The 18,776-nt window shown below is 42.7% G+C and overlaps 1 protein-coding gene across 3 annotated transcripts in view; it reads right to left on the reverse strand.

Moving 5' to 3' along the window:
* TMEM87B (transmembrane protein 87B) overlaps window positions 1–17,251 on the reverse strand; it is a 42,730-nt gene extending 25,479 nt beyond the window's left edge. For all 3 annotated transcript variants that reach the window (XM_079792043.1, XM_079792044.1, XM_079792042.1), the window contains exons 1-6: window positions 16,960–17,251; window positions 13,648–13,708; window positions 6,685–6,776; window positions 3,583–3,714; window positions 2,689–2,742; window positions 1,154–1,244 (exon numbers count right to left, since the gene is read on the reverse strand). In XM_079792043.1, the coding sequence (XP_079648169.1) occupies window positions 1,154–1,244; window positions 2,689–2,742; window positions 3,583–3,714; window positions 6,685–6,776; window positions 13,648–13,708; window positions 16,960–17,088 (559 nt within the window). In that variant the 5' untranslated portion in view covers window positions 17,089–17,251. The remainder of the gene's footprint in view (window positions 1–1,153; window positions 1,245–2,688; window positions 2,743–3,582; window positions 3,715–6,684; window positions 6,777–13,647; window positions 13,709–16,959) is intronic.
* Between the last annotated feature and the right edge of the window lie 1,525 nt (window positions 17,252–18,776).

Raw genomic sequence — 18,776 nt, forward strand, 5'->3', positions numbered from 1 at the left:
ACCGGCTACGGTCTGGCCCCTGCTGAGTCACAAACCTCCTGAGGACTCTGTCTCCCTTCATTACCTGGGATGAACGATTGACCTCAAGTACCTAGTCTGGGTTGGCGTTTAAGACAGTGAGAATAAACACAGTGTCCAGAACAGTGCAGAACTCGCTGGACTTGGCAACTGCTGCAGTTTCTAACTAGCAGGGCCTCAACCCTGCCTCTAGCACCTGGAAGAGGGACCAGCAAGGTAGCAGAATGGCATCAAGATCCCTGCTCCCTCTATGTGGCATGGCCTGGCCCACATATCACCTCCGGGAGGAGGCCCTTCTTCCAGATCAGCCCCTCCACCTGCTTCCCCACGGGTCATTAGCTTCCCCCACGAGACACCAGCCTTGTGCTTCTCTGCAGTGATGCCTGTTCACCCCACTGCTTTCTGCCCCTCCCCTGCACTGGACGCCTCTGAGAGACCGAACCTGGCTTCCTCTCTATGTCCCAGTGGATGAGGCAGAGCAGAATGCAAATCCTCAGGACCCTCACAGGCTGTTGGCTACTGTCAACCCAGCAGGTGCCGCTCTGGAAAATGACAGCAAAAGCAATTCCAGGGTGTGAAGGCCTTCATTCCCTTGCAAACTGCTTGTTGTGAGGATCTCTTTCTCTGGGCATGGAGAACTACGGCTTAATGAGCCACAGAAGGGCTAGCTTGTGGGGGGAGGGGAGCTCACAGACCCCAGAAGCCACAGTTGCCAGATATGCTACTTCTACTCCTAAGCTATAAACTAATGTTTTAAAAAAACTTTTCAAAGAACAATAATTTTCAAACCCTGATGATGGCCATTTTCAACAAACAGAATATAATCTACTTCAAATACAATTAAGATGTTGCCTGCCCGTTTGTTTTTTTGTGTTTTGTGTGTGTTTTTTTTTACATCTGGAAGAATGGTTTTCTAACCCACCATTAAGTTTAAAATTATTTAATTTAATTTGAAGTTTCCAATTCATTAAGATAAGTATAAAGTTTTAAGTCTCCCAAATAAACAGATTATTCATAGATTAACAGAAATTCATTTTTCAATGTGTTTTAACAGAGAATGTAGATTTGGATCAATAACAAAAAAAACACAGAATTCAGTAATTAGCTAATAAACATGCATGCAGTTTAACTGTACCATTCAAATTCCATTTTGCATTGGTTTTTTCCGTTCTAATAGAAGCAATAAGGATGTGAAACCCATCTCTATGTGTTCTTGCAACAACATCCTGAAACAGGAAAAAAAATCCTTTATGTTATTTTTTTAAATTGCTATATAAGACAGAGCTAAACAATTGTTTACCATATTTTAAAACAACTTTTAATACGCAAATTGGATCATTTTTAAAAAACACAAACAGGTAACACAGAGAAAAGGAATAGTGGGCAGTGAAAGGATCCCCCCGCCCCACTTTTTAAAAATTGATTTTAGAGAAAGGGGGGGGAGAGAGAGAGAGAGAGAGAGAGAGAGAGAGAGAGAGAGAGAGAGAGAGAGAGAGAAAAGCATCAATTGGTTGCCTCCAAACATGGGCCCCAACCAGGGATCAAACCCGCCACCTTTCGGTGTATGGGAGGGTGCTCCAACCAACTGAGCCACACTGGCCAGAGCAATCCCCCGTTTTCTACCACCATCCTTCCAAACCCAAAGGGATGGAAGAGGAAAAAAGAGGTCCTTTCCACTCCTTAAGGTTTTCTACTTTTTATATTTCTACAGGTTTCCCTTAATGTTACTACTCTATGTGTTATTTACTATCACCATCCAAATAGTTTCTCTTCCCTTACTTTATCAAAATGTCACCAAGCATTCAGTTTTTCAATGTGTTTTTTAATTGAACTGTGGGAGGAAGAAGTCAGATAACATTGTGAGAAATGACTCAGATTCCATATACAGGCTAAATTATTTAAATTCTTCAAGGTACTAAGTTACTAGCAGTCGCACTGGGGACTGTAACTGCTGCTGCAATGTCTATGACCCCTTCAGGCCCCACATAACTGGGCCAAACTTCTCACATTCCTCCTTGCTGAATATTTCCTGTCCTTCCCTTTCACTTCTTCCTCCTCCACTTGTGGCAGTTAGTGCAAAGAGTGTGTGCCCCACCCCCTGCCGCGTGAAAACCTTTCCACCATCCGGCTACTTGTTAAGATGGTGCAAGAAAACCAGAAACATGAACAACCATTAAGCAAGCATTAAGCTCTCCTAACTCCGCTCGGTTCCTATATACAACTCTTTCTAACCCTCTCAGCCTCTTGGTCTTCTGACTTTTAGCAATTCCCCGAAATACCAAATTTTCTCTCCCCTCCATGCTACACTCATGGTTTCTACCTATTTCTTTGCATCCTTAATGACGATACATACCAGCCCATTACTATGCTGTCTTGGGCAATTGAAAGCAAATTTTATTTTTTAAAGAAAAAGAAAGGCTACATAGAAGTTAAGCTTAAATGATAACTTTAAAGAGATTTTTAACAAACACAGAAACAAGTCTGTATAAAATTCATATAGACATATGTAAGGAAATATATTGTTTTAAATACAGGTTCTTTTTTCTTTCCCAATTCTAATAACCCTATTTTATATCACTCTCCAAGTGCTCCATCCATCAGCAGATTCTTTCAGTCTTACTATATAGCTTATGCATATAATTTGATTTAAAGACAAATAAGATGACCTACCATTTGTTCTTCATGGTTTGAAACATTTCCAATATTTGAAATTAGTTCTTTATTCTGGAAAGAAGAATAAATAACTTCATTTTATACTGCTGCGTTTTTATGGGGATAAATAATTTTAACAATTAAGAAAAAAATGTGTTATAAAAAAAGTAAAAATTTAAAAGCTGAACATCAAAAAACAAATTTCACTGTAGCCCAAACATGAGTGACAAAGTCCTGCTTTGGAAAAATAACTCCCTTAATCAGGATAGTGGCTATGGTAGGGGACAGTACTAGGAACTTAAAAGGGAGCTCCAGGTGCTAAAATATTCATCAAGCCATATACTTCTGATAAGCACATTTTATTATATGTTTATTACACTTCATAACATTTAAAAATAATCCCTTTAAAATTTTTACTAAGACATATTTTCATTTCATAATTCATAGAGCAAAAAATAAGTTAAAATGACCCACAGCCTCAATGTCACCCAGAGATGATTGAGGGTGACATTTTAGAATCTGATCTTCCACCCTGGGAGGGAGCAAGTGCACAGAGAAGGAGAGTGTTGTGCGTTAAATGCTGACAGACTGGTAAGAGGAGCAGACCACTGGATTGAACAACGTGGTCACTGGTAACCTTGACTGGTGGGGTTCTGGTGGTACAATGTAGTGGAGAAAAGAGAGATGAACTGACAGCACATCATGAAATGACGTTGTCGTAAAGGGGAACAAAGAAACAGAAAATGGGGCCAACATCTTACTATGTGCTACCACATTCACAAAGAGCTAAGCCTAAAATTTAACAAATTAAGCACCTTAATAAAAATTTTGGTAAAACAGAGTTTAGGCTGATACTTGTATGCACCAGGAGTAAAATAAATCTCTATTAACATGGCAGGACAAGATACTCACATATAATGAGGGAAACACCTGTAAGTCACTGTTGCAATCTATGTTTTCATTTTTTGTTGTCCAACATTCGATGTTCTTGAAATAATCAACACAAAAGTCTTTGACAACACTTTCAGGCTTTTGTAACAGCTCCTACCCAAGATAAAATTTTGTTATAATTTATTTCCACACTTATTAACCAAGAAGACCAATATAATTTAATATTTAAATAATACTAAAATATATTCAGTTTGGAGCACTTGAAAATATGCAGAACAAAATACAGAAAAAAGTTTGAATATAATTTTAAGTAAAACTGTTGGATCATAATATCTTAGCCATTCAATTGTGCTTGCCCGGAGACAGTAATACAGAACACAACCATAATCTTACAGTATGATAGTGATTAAGGTGTTTTGAAATACATAATACTTGTCCTGGGGCTACTTCCATCTTATCCCAAGTATTAAAGATCTCAGAGAGAGAAAGCAGCATTTAACCAGGAGGAAAGACAAACCAGATACTTAGCAATACAAAGCAAAGGTGCAAACCTGACTGAATGCAGGGGACACTCATTTACTCATTAGGACCTAGGGTTCTTCCCTCCTAGGTATAGGAATAAAACCTAATGGCAGCTCCCAGTCATCAAGAAAAGGGTAGGTGGACTTACACTAGCAAAATATGGGACAATGTGAGCAAAATAACAGGTTACAGCCCATTGACAGATAGGTAAGATAGGAGCAAAGAGCGTTCATCCTCACAGTAGAATGCTAATAAATGTGGGAGAACACATGGATCAGAAAATCACCATGTAGCAAACATCAGAGTAATAATTGATTTATTGGGCAAGACTCAAGGATGTGAAAACCAGGATTGATGAAGAAAGCAGATACATCCTATATAATAAAAGCTTAATATGCAAATCAACCAAATGGCAACCGGCCCAGTTGCTATGATGCGCTCTGACCACCAGGGGGCAGATGCTCAATGCAGGAGCTGCCCCCTAGTGGTCAGTGCGCTCACACAGGGGGAGTGCCACTCAGCCAAAAGCCAGGCTCACAGCTGGTGAGTGCAGCGGCAGTGGCGGGAGCCTCTCCCACCTCCACTGTAGGCAGGTGGTAAGGAGCGAGGGGTCCTGGACTGCAAGAGCCCCATACTTCGAGAGGGATGTCTGACTGCCGGCTTAGGCCCAATCCCCTGGGCCTAAGCTGGCAGGTGAACATCCCCCAAAGGGTCCCGGACTGCGAGGGCGTGCAGGCCGGGCTGAGGGAACCCCCTCCCTCTCCCTGCCCCCCAGTGCATGAATCTGGTGCACCAGACCTCTAGTATTAATATAAATAAACATATTATAAAAATAAAAATATTTTTTCACAAATTACTGTTAATAACAAAAGGAAAAGTAGTAACTTTACAGTGGCGAAACCTGGCAGAAACTCCCTGATAAAAAAATGAAACGAACCAGGATTTTCTGGTATGCCTGCCCAAAAAATAACCCAAATCTAATCATGACAAAACATCCGTAGTACTCAAATTGAGGGACATTTGGTGAAAATAAATGGCTTGTACACTTCAAATATATCGATGTCATGTCATGAAAGACTGAAAAAGACCCCACAGCTACAGAAATGCAATGCAATTCTAGATTGGCTCCTGTACCAGAACAAACAAACAAACAAACAAACAAACAAACAAAGCCTGCTAAAAAGGATGTTACTGGGACACTCTCTCTAAAAATCAATGGAAAAAATATGCTTGGTGAAGATTAACAGAAAAACCCACAAAAACAAAAAAACTAGGAGCCAACAGAACATAGATCTGTAAAGAAAACATGGGGGGCATCATTGAAAGAAATACCTGAATGAGGGCTCAGGGGCTCAGGCTGCAGGGCCAGGGCAGGACAAATCCCGCCTGGCCTCTCTTCCTCTCTCACACAGCTCCACCACCCCCGAGTCTCCCCGCACCTTTTCTTGATGGCTCCTTTCCCTCTGACTTCTTTCTGAGATCTGCTCAAATTAAATCTACCTGTAACTCACATAAGTTCTAGGTGCCCTATTACTAATTTTTTAATGAAGTGAAACTTTTACATTACTTTCTTAAATAAAATTTTTGTTTACATGTGACCCTACATGTCCGATTTAAAGTTTACTAACATTTTCATAAGATACAAGGAAATGAAAAGATCTGTCTTCTTCTCAGAAAGCATATGCTTTGATAGAATTAAAGCATGTATTACCTAAGGCCCAAAATTAATCTGTGGCATTTCTAAGACTATAATCTATATTTCTAGCCTCTTCACCTGATGAGCTAATTTTTATGCTCATAATTTTCCTTCACAGCTTTATATACATCAAAAACTTGTGTTTATGGGATATCACATAATACCTATTAAAATGTGTATTATAAAAAAGACAAGACACAAGTGTTGGCAAGGATGTGGAGAACAGGAAACTCTCATGCACTGTTGGTGGGATTTGAAACTGGTGCAGCCACTATGGAAAACAGTATGGAGGTTCCTCAAAAAATTAAGGATAGAGCTACAATATGACCTAGAAATTCCTCTTCTGGATAATTTGACAAAAATATGAAAACACTAATTCATAAAGATATATGCACCCTTGTGTTCATCACAGCATTCACAATAGCCAAGATATGGAAACAACCTAGTGTCCTTCAATGAATGATTTGATTAAAGAAGATGTGGTATGTATGTATATACAATGAAATACCACTCAGCATAAAAAAGAGTGAAATATTGCCATTTGTGACAACATGGATGGATCTTGACAGTATTATGCTAAGTGAAATAAGTCAGACAAAAAAAATGTATGTTTTCAATCATATGTGGGATAAAACCCAAAAAGTAACAAATAAACTAACAAAATAATCAAAAAGAAACTCACAGACAAACAACAGTATGGTGGATACCAGAGGGGAGAAAGGATGAGAGGAGCAAATTGGGCAAAGGGGGTCAAATATATGGTAATGGAAGGAGACCAGACTTTGGTGGTAAACACACAATAGAGTACACATATGTCTAATTATAATGTTGCATACCTAAAAGGTATATAATGTTATTAATATTACTTCAATAAATATAATTTTTTAAAATTGTGTTTTACTTACATCCAGCTTAGCATAGTCATTTTGACAAGTATAATGCTTCAAATACCACTCTATGGTAAACTTCACAGGCTCTTGACAATAGAATGATTTAACTGTTGAAGAAAAGAAAGTCATTTTTCAATAATAATAATATACATACTCCAATGTAAACTTCAGGTTTTAATAATATAATTTAAAATGGGCTACTTCAATAAAACAATGAGTAAAACATTACTTAATTTCTCCAAAAGTCACTGCAAAATGAAACAGTAAATTCATTAAATTATTACTGTTAGTCCAAAGTTGCTATACTACTGTTCATTTCATCTATATGTTAAGTCCAGTGTTAAAATCAACCGAGTGGCCAGATATGTTAACACTGCTTACTTCACTCTAAGTGTTCTCTTCACTGAGTCATTCAAAAAATACTGAGTAAGCACCCCTTGTGTGCCAAGAAGGGACATAATGGGAAATCTAGAACAGCTCCTCTCCTTTACATAGAGGATTGGGGAAACAGCAGATTAACAATTAAACAAGCCCCAGGAGAGCATGAAGAATGGGGTGCTGGCAGGCTTGCTGGAGGAGAAGATCTGTAATGTGAAGGGGTAGCCAGAGTTAGCCAGGTGAGAAGGAGGATGGGAGAGTAGCATGCAAATGCTCAGGAAAAATGAGTGAATGGCATAAGCAGGCCCATCTGAAAACAGTTTGCTATGCTTAGAATACAGATTGGGGAAACTGGAGAAAATTCACAAGGGCTCTTATGCTCTGCTAGGGAGTTTTCCTTTATTTTTAAGCTAGTGGCCTGGTGCACAAATTCATGCACATTGAAAGGAAATTAATTAAAAGAAGTATTTTAACCCTTTGCACTCGCTAACCCTTTGCTACCGATGCTAACCGTGTCGAGTCACACTCGACATCGAGTGCAAAAGGTTAATATTGCTATTCACCTTCTCTATAATAGAAGTGTCAGAGGTGAAAGAAAATTAAAATGTACATGAAAATAATATATACATTAAGAAATAAATAATATGATATAACAACAGACATGATATGAATACAAAAGCATGATATAAAAACAAAAAGATGATATAAAAACATCAAAAATATAAAAACATTGATAAAAACAATGACTGATAAATTGATTAAACTTATTCTAATATCTCCCTGTATATCACGTTAAGAGTAAGAACACTTTCGGAGTGCTTGACTCATTTCCCTGTGATGAAGTATTTACAACTTTAACTTTAATGTCACATGTTCTTCGAACTCAAGAGAAAGCAACATATAACTGACCATGTCCGAAAACGGGTTAGGTAGGAATATTGCTACTCTGTCTAGAGTTTGTCCTTGTGATTTATTAATAGTCATCGCAAATGCTGGCATCACGGGAAACTGTCTTCAAATTAATTTAAATGGGAGGCCAGTGTCAGACAGGGAGAAATCAATTCTTGGAATCAGAACAACCTCTCCTTCCGCAGATCCTGCTAATACTTAAGCCTCAATTATGTCGCAATCTTGTGACAATAAATCTAGTACCATTACAAAGACCCTCTTTACTATTAAGATTTCTCAGTAGCATGATGATTGCTCCTACTTTCAATTTTAATTTATGACACAGCATTCCTGAAGGAGTAATACTATTAAGAAATTTGATGGGAAAATTTTCCTTTTCAGCATCATTCATTGAATCATCACTCAAATAGGTGTGACAATCTCCATCAAGTATATCCAAAATTTCTTCAGTTAATTTATGAATGTGCTCATTTTTTGGACAAAGAATCACATATTTAGATATATCCTATATAATAAAAGGCTAATATGCAAATTGACCAAATGGTGGAATTACTGGTTGCTATGACGCACACTGACCACCGGGGGACACTCGAGGCAGGAAATGCCCCCTGGTGGTCAGTGCGCCAGACACCAGGCTCACAGCTGGCAAGCGCAGCATGTTGTCAGTTGGACTTCCCCTGAGGGCTCCCGAACTGCAAGAGGGCACAGGCCAGGCTGAGGAACCCTCCCCGAGTGCACAAATTTCATGCACTGAGCCTCTAGTTTTTAATATTATTTATAGACTAGAGGCCCGGTGCATAAAATTTGTGCACTTGGGGGTGGGCAGTCCCTCAGCCCTGCCTGCACCCTCTCACAGTCAGGGAGCCGTTAGGGGAGCAGGCCTAAGCTGGCAGTCGGACATCCTTAGCACTGCCATGGAGGCGGGAGAGGCTCCCGCCACCGCCGCTGCACTCGCCAGCCATGAGCCCGGCTCAGGGCTTCTGGCTGAGCCACAATCCCCCTCTGGGAGCACACTGACCACCAGGGGGCAGCTCCTGCATTGAGCATCTGTCCCCTGGTGGTCAGTGCATGCCATAGCAACCAGTTGTTCCACCGTTTGGTCAATTTGCATATTAGCTTTTTATTATATAGGATATACTATTTCCAAAGGTAACTTTCTTCTAGTTCCAGAGATATGTTGTGCCAGCAGCTGATCTTCAGATACATTCTGTCGATGGTGCTGGCTTCTTTTGGCTTCAGAGATACGTAGTGGCAATAGTTGGTCTTCAGACATATTCTGTCAACCATTTCAGCTTCAGAATGTCAATAAAAACGTGACATCATTACCTGCTGCCCACAGCCACCGGGTCACATTTTGCACCCTGGGGTCTCAGCAGCATCGGCTGCGATTTGGTGGAGTATCACTCTGGGGTGGTGGCAGGGCCAGTGTCCCACTTAGGGGAAGCCGAGTGTTGCTTTATGGGCGCCAGGTCCGTAGTGGCATTTGTTGTTAAATGGCCTGTCACTAGGGTGAGGAAGCTGGCCATTGCCACGTGATGTCATTACTGTTGTGAGCTTCGTGAAGGTGCCCATTTCCGGGCTGGGCTGTGGGCTGCATTTTGCACCATGGGGTCTCGGCAGCGTTGGCTGTGATTTGGTGGGCTGTCCCTCTGGAGTGGTGGCGGGGCCTGTGTCCCACTTGGGGGAAGTCCAGTGTTGCTTTGTGGTCACCAGGTCTGCGGTGTCGTTTCTCTATGCATGTCATGGCAACTTCTGCGTCATGGCAACCCCTGGTGGTCAGTGCACATCATAGCAACCGGTCAGAGAGTCGGACACTTAGCATATTAACTTTTTATGTATATAGATGTTTCCAGAAGGAGGGTAACAATATTACACAGAACTGAAAAGAATTAAGTCTAGAATAAGACAAAGCTCTTTTTGTCACAATATGGCAGCATATCACCAGTGAGGGCAAAGAAGCCACAGTGTCTTTTATGACCTAGCATCATAAGTGACATGCCATTACTTCTGCCATATTCTACTTGTCAGATCAACATTGATATAATGCAGGGATTACACAGGTCATGAGTACCAGGAGGCAGGTACCGTTGTGAGCTTTGTGAAGGTAACCAAAGGAAACTGAAACTGATGTCCAGAGGCTGAGGTTGGTAGGATTTCTGGGGCAGAGCACCCAAGAGTTGGGAGCGACTCATAGAAGGAGTGAAAGAACTCTGCACAAATATCCCCTCGAGGCTCTGGCTGCATAGCAGCTTGCCCGTGCACAGGGAGAAATCCCATAATTCTGAGTTCACATAGGGCTTGCACTGTTTGAGTTTCCATGAGCTAGAGTCCATAGGCCTCATTCAATACGCCAAGCACCAGGGAGAGACACAGAAGGATCACACCTGAGAAGTGGTGCTAAGTCAGCCCTGGAGTAAAGGCTACTCCAGACCCATCCTAAAAGAATTAAAAATAAAACTGGAAAGGACAGAACTGGCAGACTCACCCAAAAGAAACTTAACTGTCTGCCAGAACAAAGTTGTTAAAGAAATAAAATACATCACAGCACTCAAGAATGCAAAATTCACAATATTCAGCATCCAAAAAAACCCCACTAGATTTAAAAAACAGGACAATTCGACTCATACCCATGGTATGAATCAGTCAATATGACAAAGATGATGTAAATGACAGAATTAGCAGATAATGTAAAAACAGCTACTGTAAATATTTCCACATGCTCAAATATGTAAAGAAAAACATGAAAATACTGATAAGAGAAATAAGATATTTTTAAAAAGAACCAAACTTGTAGAGATTGAAAAATACAATATCCAAAATAAAAAGTTCATTGTATGAGATTAACGGCAGATTAGATACTGCAGAAGAAAAATATCACTGAAATTGAAGACAAAGCAACAGAAATATCCAAAATGAAGCATGGAAAGAAAAGTTTAAGAGGCCTCCGTGACCTGTGAGACAGTATCAGCAGTCTAACATTTGTAAATGGGACCAGGAGGGGAGGACAGAGACAGGGATAGAGCTTCTAAGTCCACGATCCAAGGTCCGTGTTTCACAGTGTGGATATCCAGTTGTTCCAGCATCATTTGTTGAAAAAGACTACCCTTTCTCTAATGAATTATCTTTACACCTTTGTTGAAAATCCATGGACTTTATGCATATGGGTTTATTTCTGGGCCTCTAGTCTGATTCCTTGTTCTACAAGTCTTTCCTTATGCCAGTTCCACACTGTTATGATCACTGTAGCTTTATGTAAGTTTTGAAATCAAATAGTAAAATCCCTTCAACTTTGCTTTTTTTCAAAATTGTTTTAGCTATTCTAGGCCCTTTGTATTTACCTATAAATTTTAGAAACAGCTAGTCGATTTCTACATAAAAGTCAACTTTGACTTTGATTAGAATTAAATTTATAGATCAATTTGGAGAGAACTGACAGTATGTTAGCTATAGATTTTTCATAAACGCCCTTCATCAGATTGAGGAAGTTTTTCTAGTTTTCTGAGAGTTTTTATCATGAATGGGTATTGAGTTTTTTCTAATGCTCTTCTGAATATATTGAGATGATTATATGGTGTATTTCTTTCATTCTGTTAATATGGTGAATTTCATTGATAGATTTTCAACAGTGACTTCATGACTACATCTTAAATGAAGCAGCACGAGTGGTCACCTAAGGGAAGTCAGACATCTGGTCCACCAAACTGCATGGCCACATACTAAAGATACCAATTCTTAGCTTTCAGGCACTAAAATCTGGCTCTGTGAGAACACAGACTCAGACTCATCTCACGCCTTCACCACACCACCAATGTAAATGTATGAACTAGAACAGCAGTCGCCAACCGGTGGTCCGTGGACCACTGATGGTCCGTGAGGTCCGAAAGGTTGGCGACCGCTGAACAGGAATTCAATAACTCACTTAAAACGAATAGTAACTGAAAACTAATTATCTCCCTTCAGCATGCCTTCCTGGATGCCCAATGGTGATGAGAAAGCTGCCTGATGAGCATGGCACCAGAACAGGAGGCTCAGGTGGATGCTACATCCACACCTGCCAGCCACATGACACAGCTACAGTCAGAGTTCACTAAGACCTCTCTCCATTGATACTACTGGACACTGCCAGATTTTTCGCCTGACTAAACCCTCATTTTCTTATGCTTTTGCTCCTAACTCCTTCTGCTCCTCAATCCTTCTTTAGATGTCTTGACTGTTGTCTACTCTTAGGCTGATCTGTGACATTACATATTGACTCTTTTATAAATAAAATTCTGTGTTTCACTGGTCCATATAACTTTCCCCCCACGTAATTTCTTCTCTGTCTAGACATTGAGACATGAATTCATTAAAGCAATCAGATGCCAAAATTTTTTCCTCACCCACCTTGCACTTCAATTTCCTCTTACAAACTCTTATCACCACTGATGATCTGATATCACCAGGCTGCTTTGAACCACCTCTGCTTTATAGCTGATGGCTGGCCCAGTTCCCTCAGCAAAGACCCACGTATGGCAGACTCACCCAACAAGACAATCTGTGTTACCCAACAAAATAATACTCCCAATCTCAAAACTTTAACCCTGGCAAAAAAACTTACCCAGTCAAGTTACTGGAAACACCAAGAGGAGTTGGATCACAGTAAATATGATCCAATGTAAACCCATTAAAGATATTGAAAACCTCAAGACCTATGACTTGGTCATCCTTGCACAGCAGTATTTACATAGACAACACAGTCCCTAACAGATATTTTCACTTTCATAAGCCTTAAAGTATTAGTTAAAATGTTAGTGTCTTAAAATTTTTATTTATACTATGATCATATGTATATTTAGAAAATTTTGATGGACATAAAAGTTTTATCACAATCATGACATTTCATATATTCATAAAAGAAATTTACCTAGTTTTAAAAGCTAAGATCTAGAGTCAAATTTAACAGAAGTCAAATACCTTTTGCTAAAGCCTACTTTATTAGACTTTAATTATAATTTTTAAAGAATGATCATTATTACATTTTCTGAAACAGAAAAAGCCATTCTTGAAAATAAGCAAGACTTGACAGAAACAAAAGAAACGCTTAATATGTTACAACCACTGAAAAACAAAACATTTTCCTGTTTTATAAAATATTAGAGGCCTGGTGCACAAAATTTACACATTGGGGGGGGTCCCCTCAACCATGCCTGCACCCTCTCCAATCCAGAACCCCTCAGAGGATGTCCCTACGGGATTGGGCCTAAACCAGCAGTCGGACATCCCTCTCGCAATTCTGGACCGCTGGCTCCTAACCACTCACCTGCCTGCCTGCCTGATCACCCCTAACTGCCTCTGCCTGCCGGCCTGATCACCCCCTAACTGCTCCCCTATAGGCCTGATCGCCCCTTAACTGCTCCCCTGCTGGCCTGATCACCGCCTAATTGTTCCCCTGCTGGCCTGATCGCCTCCTGACTGCTCACCTGCCGGCAGTTCATCCCCTAACTTCTCCCTTGCTGGCCTGATTGACCCTAACTGCCTCTGCCTCGACCCCTGCGGCTTTGTCCGGAAGACGTCCGGTCTAATCAGCATATTACCCTTTTATTATTATATGTAATACCATGTTACATTAGCTTACATTTAATTAATGTATTAGTTTATAATATGTTACTCGTTTATGATATGTTGTTATGGTAGTTAGTTTATAAGACTTACCAGAAAACTTGATGTCAGTGGAATTAAACATAATTTTCCTAAATATCAAAGGTCCTGATTTCTAAAATGAAAAATATAGAAAACCATGTTAAATTATACTCTACTATTTAAGAATATAGCTTTACCCTGTGAAATATATAGCTCTAATCCTTGACATCCTCCCTTTGACCAGAGTGATTATTTTTTAAAACCATAACTCTAATCACATCATTCATTTGCTTAAACCCTTTCCTATGTATCTCCTCCCTATAGTTGATATGAGGTTCCAGACTGTCCTTGCCACCAGCATCCCAGCCAGGGGCCAGCAATACCTAAGAGGTATTGCCAAACCGACACAGGACCTGCCTGCACACCTGCGGTTGGTACTATGTGAACATGCTTCTGATAAAACAACCAGCCCTCTTTCTACATTGTGATGGTTCACCACTGTGTGCTTACAGCAGACCAGTTCTCACTGCAGCTCACAGGACCGTCCATCATCAGGGCCACCCACCTCTTCTGGAACCTTTCTTTCAGCTTCGCTGCAGCATGGTATTCCATGGTATTCCTTTTGCTCTCATGATACTCCTTCCACCAAAAAACTTACTTAGAAGCCTTTATCCCTGTCACTTTGTCTTCACCTCATCTATTCCTTCTTACCCTTTAAAGCCAAGTTCAAAAGTCCCTTTCTTGGGAAGTTTATCACCATATCCCAAACCAGGCCAGACCCTCCCTTATGTGGTCTCTGGGACCCATTCTTCTTCACAGCCTTTCCCACAATTAAAACAAAATAATGTATTAATTAGTTATTATATGTTTGCCCTGAACCAAGAATAAAAATGCTGTGTGAAGGGACTGTGTTAACAAGTAGTTAGGAATGAAAGGAAAGCAGATAGGGCAGGCAGCTCTTTCATGAAAAACCTCTCCACCCTCTCCAACATAGTGTCCACAACAATAACTATAAATAATAGAACCCCCAGGCCGGATCAACAATAAAACCCACAGCCCAGATCTCTCCTCTGAGCGCCAGATCCACATATCCAACTGCCTAAAGGTCATGTCTACTGGGATGTCCAGCACACATTCCACACCACCATTCCCTAAATCAGACACATTCCTCTCTGCTCCTCATCAATTCTTCCTGCACTGTCCACCTTGCTTGCAGGTGATGCCAACCAGTCACCCAAGCCATGGCTCCTTCCAGTCACCTCACCTCCATCACCTACCCCCCAAAACATGCCTACTTTATCTCATAAACACTCCCCAAACTTAGCTTTTACTCTCCATTCCTCCTACCACTGCCCTAATTCAGGCCTTCGACATTTTCTGCCCACATTTCTGCAATAATGTAACTGGTACTCTGCCTCCAGATCTGAGCCGAGAATTCATCCTCAGATACCAGCCACAGTGATTAGCATTTATGTCTAAAATCCTTCAATGGCTCGCCCTCATTCACACCCAAAAGTTGCTACTAATGGCCTGGGGGGCATAATCCAATTTATAAATGGAGTTTGTTTAGCCCACAAAGTTTTAAATCAAATGACATAATAAAAATATGGATTCTAACTTTTAAAAAAGCAGACCTGGCCATTCTGTGCCTTCTAGACTATCCCCCAGCAGAGTGAATGGCGACTACCCACTTCACAAAGGGCACGTAACCTGTAGTCCACTGCACCCTCCACCAACCGCTCCAGTCCCGAACCCAGCTCACTTCACTCACTGATATGACTTGTCCCAGATCCCACAGGTCCTGAGTGTAGACCCTGGCATCAGGCTCAAGGCCAAGCTCAGACACAGAAGGCTTATGGTGGCCTGAGTCCCCTGTAACACTCATGACAGAACACCACTCAGCAGAAACACCATGGATTTCCTTCTCTGCTGCTGCTCTACTCCCTCCTTCTTCACCAAGGTAACACCTAGTCATCTTTTAAGACCAGCCAGCCACTGACTCCAGAAAGCGGAGTTGGGGGACTCCTCAGAGCTCCAGTAATATCCCAAGAATGCTGCCATGTAGGCAACTGCTGTCCTTACTGCATACGCTTCTTGAGAGAAGGGGCTGTTGTCTGAAATTCACCTTTGCAACAGCAATGGCCAGTGCAGTGCGTGGCACACAGTAGGTGCTCTAATCTATTTGCTGACCTCTACAATCAAAACAACTGTCTCTTGATGGATTTGTAGTACAAATGAAAGAAAGCCCACTCTCCTGTCCTGAAGGACAAGTCCTGACAACTTAAAATGGGGGGAAAAATCAGCCGATTCTTTGCAAAGAAGGGCTTTCTGGACGTCTCCTGGCCCGTGTCACCGAGGACTGCAAATTATGTGGGACCCAGGGAAAAGCCTTTGGAGTCTGCACATCCAAAGTACACTTGGCAAAGGTCTTTAGAGATATGGCCAAGTCATTTAACAACCTGTACGCAGCTGATTCACTTCCAATATTGTGTACTGTCTTAGTTTATGATACTGCCCATTCACTACAGAAGCCCTGAGTATGGTTCTGAGTTTTGCTTCTTACTGATCAGAGAAATTCAATACAAGAGATGTGCCACACATATGGGGGCGCCAACCACCAGGGTCCAGGAAGAAATGGTTGCCCTGGGTTACGTAAAGGTTCAGACAAATAGCTACTTTTGTACCTCTGTGCAGCTCTTATGTTACAGGCAGCATAGCCTCTGGTACTACCTTCTTTTTCTGGTTGAGAACATCAAAATGTAAGTTTTGCCTTTAGAACTTGGGACCCCATTCCATGGGTGTAGAAAATACTCGTCAATCTGCATTGGACGAGTCATCTCATCTAGCGATAATGCCTCTCCTCCATTTCCTGGCCCTCTGTGGCAAGACTTTCCAAAATGCTACCCCTGCACTTCCCCGTGCCCATCCCGCCACATCACGTCTTCTATCTACTGGACGCAAGTGCTCAGATGGCCTGTCCTGGAAGGAAATTCCCAGACTGCGGCCTGCAGACTAGCACCACCAAAGCTCCATCTCCCACAAAACGCTCCCAGGACTGCGGGAGTCAGGGGCCCCAGAAGGAAGGTGGGCGGCCCCTGCGTGCCCCCCTCCCATTTACAGAGAAAGCGGAAGTGGCGCGCGCTCTCCTTCTGCCGGAACTGAGCCGGAATTCTCCGAGTGGCCTCGCGGTGCAGCGGGGGACGGTGGGGACGCCGCTGAGCGCCCCGGCCGGATGCGGTCCGCGAACTAGGCCTGACGGGGCCCCCAGGGCAGCTGGCCCCGCGCGGGCCGACCCGTCGGCCCCACTCCCTGACCGGCTGAGGAGGGGCTGCCGCCCTACTTCGCCGGGCTGCTGGGGATGCCCAGCTAAGAGGCGCCACTTACGTCGCTGATCGTCGCTGCCCAGCGCCCAGGCTCAGGGACGGCGCGCACGGCCGCGGGGGCCCAGCACAGCAGGCAGAGCGCGGCGCGCAGCAGCAGAGGCCCGGCCGGCGGGCGGCGCACGGCAGCCATCTTGACGCGGAAGCCACCTGGGCCGGGACACCCGCTGGGCGGCCGCTCCAGGTCGTTCCGCCCGAAGGCGACGTTGCTCCGACCGGGAAGCGGGACCGGAGGAGGATCCGGAGCCTGGGAAGCGGGGCGGGCGGGGGAGAGACAGCGTGGGGGCGGGGCCAGACTGGTGCGGGCCAGATTGGGGCGGGGCCAGGTTGGGGCGGGGCTGGGGGGGGAGAAGCGGGAGCGTGGGAAGCGGGGTGGGCGGGGCGGGGCCGGCGTGCGGCCCGCACGGGGGCGGGGCCGGAGGAGGAAAACTCAGGTCCCAGGCTCGGTCTTGCTGTGAAAGATTCTCAGTGGGGTGTACCGGGTGGAGTTCCAAATTCAAGGGCAGCTCTGCATGTCTCAGTTTCTGGAGTCCTCTGCACGTGCCCCTACCCTGACCCTCTCAGTTTAGGGGAAACAGATGGTCTGTAAATTCATCAAAAGTACTTTGAGGTCAGGGTCAGTTGAACCCAAGGCATTGTGCTGTGTACAGAATAGTTGATTTTCAGAACATATAAAGTTGCTGGGCTTTTGACTTTGCCAGCATTTTGGCTGTCTTGCCGACAAAGAGAACTACTTTTAAACAATTCTTATTGGTCATGCTGGTGTGTCTCAGTGGTTGAACATCAACCTATGAATCAGTAGATCTTGGTTGGATTCCAGTCAAGGGCACATGCTCTGGTTTGGGGCTTGATCCGCCGTAGAGGGTGTGCAATCAGTGATTCTCATCATAGATGTTTCTATCTCTCCCTCTCCCTTCCTCTCTGAAATCAATAAAAGTATATTTTTATAAAAATATTATTGAATGTAAATAAGGTCAAGAGGGAGAATACAACTCTGGATTAACATAGTCATTAAGGTAACCTAGGATCGATTGATAGTCAAGAGCTCCCAGCTGCCTTATCAGTCACCCCAACTACTTTTAGCTAGTAATTTTTGAGGTTCTAGTACTTGAGATTGCACATGCATCCTCCTTTCCCAGCAAGTAGTTCGATCATTTCTGTGTGTGTGGGAATAAAGGTGTCAGAGGTTTAGAGGGTAGGTGAGGTGGGAAGAGAGGACATGAAATGACATTAGGAACCTACAGAAGTTAAAGGTGAGTTAGCTGTGGGAAGCCAGGGGTAGGTTTGAAGATGTTTTAGTTAAGAACAGTCTGTGCCAAGGCCTTAGGGGAATTGAACGACATTCTAGGTGATTAGATTTTGGTGTGAGACGGACATGGGAAAGACAATATTTAAATAGAATCAGAATATGCAGGTCCTCCTAAGCCATCTCAGGAAGAGAGCGATTTAGTTTAAGAACATCAGATAGGCAGTCATGGTTGTTAAGCAAGGAAAAGGATGTGTCCAGAAAGGTCATTTTTGTTGTCATATGAAAACTGTGTTAAGGTGTGCAATGGAAGGACTAGTTAAGAATACTGTAAATTTTTTATGACCAGTTAATAAGTCACAGTATCCCCAGAAGTAGCCATGAGGATGGATTAGCCTGGTGATTGATTAGGTATTGGGGCTTAGGAAGGAGGGGAGTTGAGCCTGCTACCAAGGTTTCTGGCTGGAACAAGTGAGCTGTGGAACACCCAAAGGAGGAGAGAATGTGAACAAGTTAGGTTCAAGCCTCCCCTAGGGATGCCCATGTAGTGGATATGAGTCTGATGTCAGGAAAAG

The sequence above is a fragment of the Cnephaeus nilssonii genome (assembly GCF_951640355.1).
Source record: "Cnephaeus nilssonii genome assembly, chromosome: 15".
NCBI classification, from domain to species: domain Eukaryota; kingdom Metazoa; phylum Chordata; class Mammalia; order Chiroptera; family Vespertilionidae; genus Cnephaeus; species Cnephaeus nilssonii.